The sequence below is a fragment of the Pinus tabuliformis genome, chromosome J (genome assembly GCF_031772625.1).
Source record: "Pinus tabuliformis cultivar Carrire ecotype Pingquan chromosome J, CPIR1, whole genome shotgun sequence".
In the NCBI taxonomy this organism is placed as follows: domain Eukaryota; kingdom Viridiplantae; phylum Streptophyta; class Pinopsida; order Pinales; family Pinaceae; genus Pinus; species Pinus tabuliformis.
Genome location: NC_142295.1, coordinates 441,687,846 through 441,700,983, shown reverse-complemented (window position 1 = coordinate 441,700,983; position 13,138 = coordinate 441,687,846). Strand labels below are relative to the sequence as shown.

The window sequence follows — 13,138 nt, the reverse complement described above, 5'->3', positions numbered from 1 at the left end:
TTTGTATCCTTTTGAGCATTCTCGGCTATTATACCACTTGTGTGTTTTTATTATACTCTTAGACAGAGTTTGGAAAGGGCCAGGTAGCCTCCGGATCTCATCCTCTTTTTAGAGGCGACATATCTAGTAAATGCCCTCCCAGTCCATCTCTGGTTGGAGTTTGCCTGTGTTTGGGGTATATTCCTGATAAGGGATATTACAGATTCCGATATGTATTTGGGGACCATAACCATAGGCCCACGACTGATAATTGGGTAAAAAGGGGGTTTATTGCCTTAGTGCGATTTACACCCCATCACTTAATTATTTGTAAAAGTGAAGATATAAACCTGATATAAATAGCGGATCCTTCCACTTCTTTTCATCATTATCACACGTGAATTCAGCGCCCTTAGAGAATGTGAATTTCCTTTATTTAACTCGTTACTTGGCAAAGTGTGATTTTTTTGGAGTATCTATATATTGGAGATGTCTTTTTGGGATTTAAAGAAGAGTTGGTGGAATTTGTAAGTTTATTGCTAATTTTTCTATATTTTTCATGTGAATGAATTTATGCTAGGGTTTCTAAATGTTCCATGACTAAATGCATATTGTTTATTGAAAATTTGGTGAAATTTTGCATGTTAAAATTATTCTTCCTTGAAACCTATAGAAGAACTCCTATGGTGCATCTTCTATATTTAATTTCTCCCCTCACAAAAAGTATAGTTAGGGTTTTACAAGAGGAAAATTATTCCCCCCCCTTATTCCAATCAATTTTCATCTTTAGAACTTTCCCTAAAACTCCATTAACGCTTGTAGGATTAGGACCTGACTAAGGTTGTGTTGATAAAAAGGCTATTAAAACTTAAATATTTATCTTTTCGTATCTCTCCTAGGCTTTTGAAGACAAGTTGCTAGGGCCGTTTTAGAGCTGATTTGCCATAGAGTTCAGTTTGAGTGGATGCTTATGGATGGAATTCCAAGCTTTGCCTTCATAATCCTTCTAAATGCAAAATCTAGCATTAATTGTGGTAAAACCTCCCTAATTAGGCTTGAAATCATCTTTTCCAAACTCCTTTGTGTCATTAAAACCCTAGTCCTTAGCTGAGCTTCAACTTAAAGCCTATTTGAAGTTCCCATATTCCTTCATTGATTTAATTTATTGAGAGAATCCTTTCTTTGACTTCTATATGCTTAGATACTCCTTATTTTCACATATCAGAAAACCTTGACTTGCAGTAGTTATTAGCTAGTCTATGGTTAATATACTTGTTGAGCCTATTTTAGCTTTAAGGTATCTTTCCTAGGCCATTCATATTACCTTGAGTCTTCTAGTTAGAATACCCTTATAGGTGATACAGCGAAGCCTCCTTTTTGGTGAAATTCCACTAAACAGTAGGAGTAAGATTGTCAAGGTAATAGTGGCAATCCTTCTTCATTGTTTCCATATGGTCTAGCCCTTGGCTTGCAAGTCCGCTCACAAGGTCTGCTGGATTTTGTGGCAACAGGGATGATACATTTATTGACCATATTTTAATTTTCAAATGAAATTTTGTGGCATTTTTAAATTCAGATTGATGGTTCATGTTTTTATCGATAGAATCTAGAAGGGGATTTCAAGCTTAAGTTAACTTTATTGATGATATGATCTTTATAATGATACTTACATCTCCTGAATTTGTAGCATGCTGTTAATGCTTATTAATACAACAACTCACATGATGGTGTATCCACAAATTCAATGCTGATAAAAATCGCAAACAATTGGTGTAATAACAATAGAGTCTATACGTTGGACATGTGGCATTATATTTTCTCGTTGTTTTCCTTTATAATGGTACAACTGGGTACTTTATGACCACCAGATGACCACCATTTGTTACCCTGTGTATGATCATTGGTTTTACAACTAAGCACTTGCATAAATTGTGGAGTAGTTTCTTAATTGTCTGCGAACATTTTTAATTGGATCAAATGTAATCTATGGTTTATCATATGTTAAATGATATATGGTGGAACTTGTCTTTTCCTCTGATGGATTTGTAAAGGACTCCAACAACACCACCTTAATTGAGTTATTTATAGTCATAACATTTTTGGGAAATTTCACCATTTTTGTTAGCCTTCAAATTTGCAAAGTCTTTGGGTTGAGTTTTCAACCATTTGGGAAATTCCTTTCAAAGTGAGTTAGTTGCATTAATTGGATCTAGTCTTAGGCCATTCCTTTCCCTACAATAATGGCAATCCTAATATTAGTTGAGGGATTCCTCCCTATCTTTGGAAATTTTCTTTGAAAAATTGTGACCACTTGATAGTATCCTTAGGTTTCCCTATAAGAGAGGTCAGGATTTTTTCTCTAGGGATAAACAGAGCGATAACAGGTCCCTTGCTTATGTTCAGTAATGGAGGGAGGATTATAATCTAGAAGACCATGGTCAGGGTAATTATCTTAGGCTGGCTGAAAGAGTAATTTGAAATAGAAGGATTCTAAATGTTAGCACTCATAGAATGTATTGTATAAACCTATGCAAGTTGCAAATGCATATAATTGAAGGGATGTACTTACCTTTTTTCTGTCATTAACTAGACATTCCAAACCTTAAGGGATGCAAATTTATCTAGATCATTAATTATTTATATATGCTTTAGTCTTCACATGTTCTTGTTGTGATAGTTTTGCTATACAGGTATATGTGCAAGTTTGTTTCAGTTGACATTAGAAAAGAACATCACCAAACAGAAGGGTTGTGATAATCTAGATCCACACCTATTCAAATAGCAAAAGATGCAATGGAGCTATCAACCTCATTTTTTTCAAACCTAACTAGATGCACATCTATTGAATGACTAACAAATGCAACATGAAAATCGACTTCATTTTTCAATTCTTAGTAAACATTGAAAATCGTTTATATGTACTTCATTGTTGATAACTTAGAAAGTAGATAAGACATATTCTGGAAAGTAGAATGTTATATGCCACGTTATATTTCATAAAAAATAGATACATAACAGTTACACTAAAACCCAAGGTTTATATGAAAAGACATTTACAAGGTGAAGTGTTTATGAAAGTTTATTAAAATATCCTTGCTTCCAATTCAATAGTATTAGGAATTATTGATACACTTACCACAAATAACCCGTGCAAATGTATCGTTTAAGGAAACTAATAACAACTTGACGTGCTCCAATCTCACGCCATGACAATGAAATTTGTTTTGTGTCTCTTAGTGCATTGAACCTTTCCCCCATCATATCGTATGCTACCTGTGTTCCTGCCTGTGATGATAGGAATGCATAATTTATAGACTTAATGTAAAATACCTGAAAGAGTCTTTAATTTGAACAAAGCATATTGAAAGCATGATATCCAAGGTAGATGAGTTAATAAAGTGGGGTGATTTTTTGCCTTGGCTTATGGCATACGATGTGTTGTGTTACTGGTGTGACTATAGGACTTGAAATCATGAACACTTGTCAATAAGTGCCACTTGTTAACCACCATATAACCCTATTTTTTCAACTGCAAAGATGATTTTTTTGGTTGTAGGGCCTCAACCCCAACATTGTCCTCCATTAGTGAATCGACAACCATGAAAAGAGATAGTGTATGTATACCTTTAATCCATCTTCATGGAATCCATAACCTGTAAACAATACATTTTTTGTAAGTAAAGCCTTTTCTAATGACACTCAGAAGTCTTAACAATAATACAAAAACTGGGGGAACATGATTTGGTGTTCAAAATCTTTAATGAATGTAAACCATAGGAGAAAAATCATAGTTAAAAATCCATTGAAAACTAAAGACTATAACCATCAACAAGCTAAACTCTGTTGAGTAATATAATAGTTTATGCAAAGTTATACGATTCATAGTTGTGAATTGAAATCAATAAATCGATTGTGTGAGAGTTTGGTAGTCATCCCAAAGTTGGGAATTAAGAGTGCAGCACTCAATGTTTTTATAAAAATGTGTTATGTGCAAATCAAAATCAGAAATTCTAGATGAGGTTTAGGTAAACAAATGGTGGAACTTGTAGACATTTTCATAAATGTTGGAACTAAACATGCTTAACCTTACACTTGTAGATATCTTCGTAAACAGTGGAAATAAACATGCTTAAAGACCTGAAAAATTCCCATTCTATAATTCTTCATAGAAAGAACAGAGTTGACTAGAGAGTTAACATTGGTGGAAGAAAACAACATATTCAACCAAGAGTATACAGTTGGTGAGGATAATGTACAAATATCAACTTCTAAAGCATCCTTAAAGTCTTACATCCAAGTTTTCTAATATACCACAAAGAAAAAGTTTAATGTTCTCTGTGAGTAAAAACAAAGTCATATGACTCGAAAGTTTTGGGGGAAATGTGCTTTTAAACTTAACCACATTGTCTGAAATTTAGAGTACGTGAAATGTTTGAAGAAGCATAAGCTGTAACACAAAATCCTAACAGTTAATGAACCTTGCATAGGGACCACCTGAGTCACCAGGTTCGAATTCGAGTTCGAGTTCGAGGACCTTGAAATTCGAATAAAATTCGGCAACTCAAATTTTGTCGATAAAATTCGACATAAAATTCGACATATAGAAATTCGAAAAAAAAAATGTATATTAAAGATAGAGGGCAGATTTATACAATTATAAAGACTATCTTATTGTTAGAAATTATATTAATAATGGAGTCAAAGCATAATTCGATGAAAAGCGTGAAATGTATAGGAAAAATCAGCAAGTTATAACTTATAAGTTATAACTTATGTAGCACATGAAAATTTCTAATGAGTCAACCATATTGACAAAGAAATAATGAAAATTTCTAAAAGATACCATTTGATCACCAACCAAAATATAATGTACCATGTATGATGTAACCATCAAAGCGAATAGAACAGTACTGAGTAAATAGTCATCAAATAAGAGTGAACAGCTTCCACATTAGATAAAAAGAGAGTTTAAACTTTAAACTTTAAAGTAGCAGCTAGCTTGGCAGTTTTAGGCTCTAGCAAATTGTTCATGCAAAAACTAAACTAGAACTCTAAAACAGGAACACAAGTTTTATTCTTGACGTTCCTGTTGCCCACTTGTTATATCAAAAAGTTCTATGTCATCAAGAGCAGTATGAGATATGGATCCACTAGATGCTTCAGCACCAGATTCATCAGCGAATTCCCTGTCACTATCAATGTACAAATCAGCATCACCCATTGTTGCATTTGGAACAGGATCGATCCACGGAGTAGAAGAATTGGATGACTCTTTAGCCACATTCTTCAATGCCAACTGCAAATTACTACGAACATAAACAAGATCTTCTAATTTTTGAGATGACAGTCTATTTCTTTTTTTGGAATGAATGTGGTCAAAGGAACTCCAATTCCTTTCACATGCTGATGCACTTGCTCCTTGGCTTAAGATACGCATTGCAAAATTTTGCAATTCTGGTGCCCCTGAACCATACCATTCCCACCATAGTGCTGGATCACTTTTGCTCCTATCATACTTTGCTGATACTGTTCCAAATAATCCTTCTTCTAACCTGTATGCATTCAAGTTGAGAGTCTCAATCAGTTCATATACAACAAGATTCATATAATTGCAAGACATTAACAACAAGATTCATATAATTGCATGCAAAGGAATATAATTCAATAGACATTTACCTGTATGCTCTCAACTGACTTCTGATCAAACCTGCAATCTCTAGATCTGGATTTAGCTTCTCAATAGATTGGATAAGTCCATTCATGATTTCTTCGTCCCTATGTCTTGGCAACCCAAACAATCTAGGGTCCAAATAGCATGCTGCTGCGTGTAATGGACTATGCATCTTCTTCCATCTATTATCAATTAAATCCCATATCTCCTTGTAATCAGCTTCCACATTATCAAAAGCAGTTGCAATGGCCTCTTTGCAACGATCAAGGCTTTCATAAACAAAACCTATACAAGGTTTGTCACCATCAACCATGCGGAGCACATTAACAATTGGGCCACAAATTTTTAAAACCTTGTTTGCATTTTCCCAAAAGCCATTACTGAGCACTATTTGTTCAACATTTTTCCCCTTAGTTTCTTTTGAGAGAGTAGATCTCTCCCACTCAGTGCTGCAAAAAACAGCTCTTAGGCTCGCTTTTTCCTCAACAACTCTTTTCAGAGTAATATAAAAAGTGGCAAACCTTGTATCACAAGGCCTCAACAACTCTTTTGATGCATTCTTCCTGTATATGCTCAAAGTGAGACGATGGTTGATGATGAAGTTTGAAATTGATTTGGCTCTTCGGATTGTTTCATTGACCCAAGGAAATTTGGCTAAGTCATGCAACATTAAATCCAAGCAATGAGCTGCACAAGGGGTCCAATAAATATGCCCATATTTTTCCATAATCAGCTTCCCTGCACCAACACAATTTGATGCATTATCTGTAACAACATGGACAACATTTTCCACCCCAACTTCTTGAATCGCTTCATCCAAAATTCCAAAAATGAATTCTGATGTCTTCACTTGATCCATTGCATTCACTGCCTTCAAGAAAACTACCCCTTGAGGACAATAAACAAGCACATTGATCAATGGGCGATGACACAAATCTGACCAACCATCACTCAAAATTGTGCATCCTGTAAGCTTCCAGGACTCTCTAATATCAGCCAACTTTTCTGTCACTCTGTCTTTCGCTCTCTTTAGCAAAGTTGTCCTTAAAGCTTCAGATCCAGGAGGAACATAGCCCTTCCCAAAATCAATGGCCTTTTTAATTACATTTGTAAAAAATGGACTCCTCGCCACATTAAAGGGAATTGCACATGCATAAAAATACTCAGCAACAGCGTCATCAACTTCCTGTTTCTCAACAGGTTTCCAGAATTGATTTAATGTTTTCGGCACACCTGTTTTTGCTTGAGGAGTTGTAGAACTAGATCCACCAATGTTTGAAACTGAATTAATGGTGGAGGAAGACATGGCAATCTCCCTCTCAATTCGCTGCCTCTTATTCACCATTTTCTGCCTTTGCATCTGTGAACTGGAATGGTCTTTATCCACTTTGGCTTTTTGTTCATCAGTGATCTTACTGCAGGCTTCAACACCACCTCCACTTCCATTGGTAATACCGAGAAGGTGATCCACTGCTCTAGTCAAAGTGCCCTTGAAATTATGTCCACACAGCTGACATGAAAGATTAGAACCATCTTTTTGGATAAAAGTCCAAGCTACAGCAGTTGACTTTGGGGGTGCCATTGGAATTTAGAAGTCTGTTCAATGTCTGAAATGCCTGCAATTCGTGTTGAAATTACATTTTCGTTAGTCATCTTCAACACAGTCAAATCAGGCTTCAGCCTTCAACACAGTGAGAACATAATTAGAGCCTAGAGCCTAGAAAAAGTGGAGCATATGATCCAAAAGAAATTGTCCTTTGGGTACTCTCAGGCTTCAGCCCACTAAAACATTTTGTTAACTGCAGACTCAAGTTTCAACTGGGCTGATATCATTATAATTTATTACAGTGGCTTGACATAAAATTACAGAGGTTTGATCTAACTTAACAGTGGCATCTTTGTGACATATGTTCGGCATTAGACTAACAGGAGCCTCACTGCTCTTTTGAGCCTAAAAGTACCACCTACAAATTACAAGGATTGAATTGCAGTTATTGGCCTGTAGGCTGTAGCAGCTTAATTGAAGCCTGAAGGAGCAGAATTGGTTTCAAAAACATTTCCAGCTCTGTCCATTGGTGTCATTAATGAATCAGATTTCTGATCAAGGAGAGTCTGAATTTGAAGGGGGACCACTGGTTATTTGATTCAGATCTGTAGTTTATTTTTTGGAACCATATTATTCGGAGCTACAGCAGTTTATTTGGTCACACAAACATCTCCAGATCAGTCCATTTCAGATCTGTGATGCTCATACCAACAGAGGTGTAAATGGGCAAGTGAATTGGATTTGAATCTATTACAGAATTTGCACGTACAGAGAAGGAGCATGTGTCAATCAGTTGGTACCTAAACACAGAGCATTGCAACCTCAAAATAACAGGGGCCTTGTAGTCATTCTAAAGACTGATATCCTTGTATAAGTCTGAGAACAAAGAACAGAAATTTAATTATGCAAAGACAAGTCAACCAAACATCTTGGAATCTATAAATGTGACAGTGTGAATTATGATATTATCAAAGGCAATTTGATCTGCAGATAAATGATGTGTTCCATGTCAACTTTTCTGAGAGTACAAGTTCTGTCCATTACCACCAGTCATAAAGGGAATGAATTGCAGACTGCAGTCTTCTATTGGGCTATTAGGTTATCATTCCAACTAAATGTAGAGTCACCTGTAGATGTAAAAGATGTCACGCAGACCTAACTCATATTTTTGAAGGTTGAAATTGGACGCAAGAGTGATAGATATATTAATATATGTGCTCGGGATATATTATATACGACGCAAGAGTGAGTATAATATGGCTCGGGTCCCTTGTCAAGAAGCTAAATTCACCTAGAGAACTTCGGAACAGTTGGAAAATTGATTAACAAGCTCAGATTGAAGGTATACCGTATAGATCATCAAAGAACTCTTAAGTCTTAACAATAGATGCTTCGGATATTAACAGTAAGTCAAACAGTGAAGCTAGCTTGGATATTAACTATAAACTTACAAGTTACAGCCACAGGCACAGCTGACACTGGACAGCAGTAGCACGCGGCAGTTTTCGTTCTTTCTGGAAATTCCCGAGCCCGTCAAGCCTTCAGTGTTCACGGTGTAGACTGTACAGTGTAGTCTATGGCGGCAATGAAACCCTAGCCCGAGCAGGTGTCCCGGTCCGTTTGAGTTGTAGACTGTAGTCTCTAGCCTCTGTCGTGCGTCTGCGGCGGCAATGAACATTGAAAACAACAACGAAGCTAATGAAACCTAAGCTAAAACAGAACCACGCATACCCCCGCGCGAAAAACGAATTTTAACGCATCTGATCGAATTTCATCGTTTTTAATGGCGAATTTAATCGAAAAAATTCGAATTCGCCATGAAATTCGAATACGTGATTAAATACGGCGTACTTTAACGAACAAATTCGAATGGGTTTTAAATACGCCGAATTTCGAATTTCATCGATTAAATTCGGCGAATCCGGTGACTAAGGGGACCACGTGCTTAAGGTCATGGTGCAAATCACTTTTACATTATTTTACTCTAGCAAAAATGAAATTGAAACAAGCCATCCAAGCTTAGGTGTTTTTCTATTTGATAAAAAGTCAAGAGATGGGTGAAATTATAATCAGCAAATTAGGCTAACCTTGGTTTAAAACAATACAAAATTTTCACTTAATACTATTTTTTAGGACAAAGTATCCTTGAAAATTTATGAATCTATACAAACAGAAATCCTACTGTAGTCACTGGTTTATCATCTCCTACTTGTTATTTTATTCAACAAGTTATTTAATTATAAACAATGATGAAAAACACTACTGCAAACTACACTGACATATAGATCATAAACCGAAACAATAGATGAGACAAACACACAAGAGACACCGTTATTTTCGGACAACACGTCCCCAAAAAACCCAATGCGGGAAAACCAGTGCAACGGCTCTGCAGGTGTTCTATTATTAAGCAGTAGTTCTAAATACAACTCTGGATGCCCTCTCGGCAATCCAGTTACAGAGATAAAATAAACTGGCAGAAACCTAAGTGAGATTACCTCTGCGTGGGCTTGCGTGGAGCACTCTGAGACTCTGCATGAGCTCTGCACTGGCCTTACTGTCTCTTGGAGCTTTGACGTCAGCATTCTCGGCTAATCCTGCTGCTCCCCAGTTGATTTCGGACTTCTGCAGGAGGTCACTGATCCTCTGCGCTGGCACTGCGTCAAGCACTGCATGGGACCTCCTGGCCCAACGTCAATCCTCTTTGGTCTGCGCTGCCTCCTTTGGTGTATCTCTACCTCTCTCTGCTGAGAATTCGGGTTTTCGGAGAAGATCCTCCACCCCAACTATCGTTGCCTCTCTGCTGCAACTCAAATTACTTGTTCAACTTTCTCAGCAAACCTCGCCCCAGAAAAATCGCACTGACTGATCAACTTGGTGTATCTCCAACTGACTCTCAAGCGTCCTCTTATACTTTTCCTGTTTATGAATCAACGACCGAGATTAAGTCCCTAATCAACGACTAAGATTAAAACAGACTTGATCCTCGCCTCTTAGAAGCTTCTCACCCATATTCTTATTAATACCCATTAGTGTTTTTATTTTCCGAAGTTTAGACTTAAGATCCCATTAAAAATATTAATTATTTTAACAACTCACAATTCGGGCAGAATTTCTCCAAATGATTTCTGGGTCTTGGAGACCTTATGTATTCTAGTCCCTCCATAAAACTTCGGAGCTAGAGCACATCCGATGCTACCCAAAATCAACAGTATCTTCCTTAAACATGTAGTTGAACTTCCCCAGACCACTAAAAAATAAATCACATAAAGTTTAGAGCTAGATTATATGCTTCATTGTAATCTCTGATACCTAATGGAACTAACAAGTGATCAATGGACCTTTGTCTCACAAAGTTTATGAAGCAACATTGAAGGGCATTCCAAGCAACTTGTACCTGTTGTCCCTCAGATTGTATAGGCACTGTGACAACTACTTAGGGCAGGGGTTGTCACTTTGATTCCTGCCCACTCCGTTCTAGCTGTCTCCCAACAACAGGCTATGGAGGGTAGTCCCTATGGAAACGAGGTGAAGGAAAATAAGTTGGGAACCAACTTGTTTGGGAGACATAGATGAGTGGCCTAACTACTTGGTTAAATCTAGCAAGATTAATGATTAGATTAAATTTTAAGTATGAGACCGATGCCTTATGGAGTCACAATTCTTGCTTAATGTAAATTAATGCCAAGTAACCGGATGGACACCCGTTGTTTGATATGATAGACTAAAATAATCTCGGTCGTTGATAAACTCTTGAAGATTTTTTAATCTTAGTCGTTGAATTTATATTTTTGAGGAATTTTCAAATTTCTCATTTAACTCCATTTTTATTAGATCAAAATTAATTATTTTGAGCTAGTTTCCTCAATAATTTGACTGAATTAACCACCAACATCTAAGTGTCCAAATTTTCTTGATTTATACAATATTTCCTTGGTGGAGGACGTTCAAAAATTACTTCTTTAAAGACCCATGAATTTTTCGACTTGGAGAATTACGTTTCCTAAGATAATTTTTTTGTTTGTAAGCTTGGTAGGACTCTCTGATTTTCGATTTTACATGTCCATTATTCACCCTGCTATGGAAGGAGGGTAGCACAATATTTGAACCCAAGATCTCCGGTTCGGTGACACTTCATTCCACGGCATTGCCACTTGAGCTACCCTAGGCGGACAATTTTCCTAAGATAATTTAATTTGACTCTAATTAATTAATATTCTGGCTTAGGATTTAATTATTTTTGCAAGAAAAATTAATTAATTGACACTCGAGGGGTTTTAATGTTTTTTCTACCCTCAAATATTTTAACCATGGTGTCTAAGTATGAGGGACCATGCATTAAAATATTTTTTACAATTCAACCCTCAGAGTGGGAATACCCATTCGACTTAGACCCTCAAGACACATACCCAATTCTGCGACACAGCATGATCTGGTAGACCAAGTGATTTATAATAAAACAATTTAGCCAACTAACTTAAATTATTCTCAAACCGCTTTTACATAAGACTTGACTAGAACATTAGGACTCACCTAAGACTTTGACGAAGAATTCCACCCTAGCTTTGGGGTGAGGCTAGAGGGAAAAACTTTGTCGACCATCTGTGTTTAGAAAATCACATGAGCTAGTGAGATGATAAACCTCCTAGGATGAAACGTTTTGCCAAAATAATAGGCTTACCCTAGTTGTTACATACAGTCAAGGTCTTACTAGGATCATTTACATTACATAACTTGCATAATGGGTTTATAATGACACATAAGACTGCTGATAGATGATTTGATCCTGTTGAAAAATTTGTACTTCTCCTTCCTTGGAATTTTGACAAATATGAGTGCAACATTTGGCTCCATATGGGGACACGTTGATTCCATGAAGTGGTGTGAGAACCCCAAAATCTTGCATCCAAGAAAGCAAAAGTCCATCAAATAGATATCCATTCAAAATCAAAATCATCATGTATACATAGAAAATGTCGCTAGAATAGAAAAATCTACTCTAACAAATAGAAATATCAAAAACATAATATAAATGGATGTGAGAACTCCAGAAGAAAACAAGACACAAAGCACTGATCGCAGAAGCCTCAAAACAATAATAATATAAATGCGTGAAATAAAACTATCTCATGATATGAAATAAAAAGGAGTAGGGTTAGAGATACTATACAAAGATGCCCTATGGCATCATATGTCTTCAACATAGTGCATACTGAGCATCTGCCGACTCTTCGACAAGTCTGTGGGTTGCTTCTCAGATGTGCCATGCTGAATTCTGAAAATGCTAGGACTTTGACTCATCTGAATATCGAGCTGCTCCCTACTATCAGATGCATCAAACTTCTTCCTTCTTCCCTTTTTCTTTTTATGCTTGCTTTCAACAGGGTGAGATGTTGATGTTGATGTGATTGGTGTGCAACTTTCTATCTGTTTTGGACAACGCTCGTCCGAAAGATTTGGAATGTCCACGATTTTTGTGACCTGTTCTTCTTTATTTTCATGACCCTACTCTGTGTTGCAAACATTGATCTGATTTCCTTCAGTTTCCTTCCTGCCTAGATCATCTTCATTTAACCATTTCTCAATGGAATCAATGACTTCTCCATAATAAGATGAACACTGCTATGGTGAGCTAGGAGTTCATGCAATGGATCCTTTGGTCTTGGCTGGAGTTCCCGAACTTGTGACTTTTCCATTGCTTGTAGCTTACTTTGAGGAGTGATCTGTTCAATTCTTATGGCATTCATTTCGTCAACATGTATTGTTTCCATAACTTTTATTTGTTGTACTCAATCAACTTCCATGGTCTTAATCAAGTTCTGTAGCCTATCCTCAATGGCATTCATTTGGTCGGAATGTTCATCCTTAATAGTGCTGATTTCCTTGGCATGATTTTTTTTATGGCGATCAAATGGTCTTGCATGGTGGTCATCTGATTAGTC

General features: G+C 36.6%; 2 protein-coding genes and 1 long non-coding RNA gene across 5 annotated transcripts in view; 1 reads left to right on the top strand and 2 right to left on the bottom strand.

The window, feature by feature from the left end:
* LOC149227712 (uncharacterized) overlaps positions 1 to 13,138 on the bottom strand; it is a 340,223-nt gene that overhangs the window by 186,973 nt on the left and 140,112 nt on the right. Inside the window, exons 10-11 of the mRNA XM_089377893.1 lie at positions 3,604 to 3,632; positions 3,116 to 3,264 (exon numbers count right to left, since the gene is read on the bottom strand). Of these exons, the coding sequence (XP_089234019.1) occupies positions 3,116 to 3,264; positions 3,604 to 3,632 (178 nt within the window). The remainder of the gene's footprint in view (positions 1 to 3,115; positions 3,265 to 3,603; positions 3,633 to 13,138) is intronic.
* The window catches only part of LOC149227713 (uncharacterized), a 336,709-nt gene that overhangs the window by 186,870 nt on the left and 136,701 nt on the right, over positions 1 to 13,138 (top strand). The gene's annotated exons all lie outside the window — the stretch shown is intronic.
* Positions 4,895 to 7,232, bottom strand: LOC149227714 (uncharacterized). The gene is made up of 3 exons (XM_089376855.1): positions 6,395 to 7,232; positions 5,656 to 5,935; positions 4,895 to 5,531 (listed from the first exon to the last, which is right to left on the bottom strand). The coding sequence occupies exons 1-3, from the start codon at positions 7,230 to 7,232 to the stop codon at positions 5,051 to 5,053; spliced, it is 1,599 nt and encodes a 532-aa protein (XP_089232981.1). The 3' UTR covers positions 4,895 to 5,050.

What these genes read in the sequence shown, in the direction of transcription:
- LOC149227714 (XM_089376855.1), bottom strand. Translation starts at nt 7,232, where the DNA reads ATGGCACCCCCAAAGTCAACTGCTGTAGCTTGGACTTTTATCCAAAAA. An exon ending in TAATGCATCAAATTGTGTTG is followed by an intron (nt 5,936 to 6,394) that starts GTGCAGGGAAGC and finishes AACCTTGTATAG; the next exon opens with GTTTTGTTTATGAAAGCCTT. An exon ending in AGTCAGTTGAGAGCATACAG is followed by an intron (nt 5,532 to 5,655) that starts GTAAATGTCTAT and finishes GAATGCATACAG; the next exon opens with GTTAGAAGAAGGATTATTTG.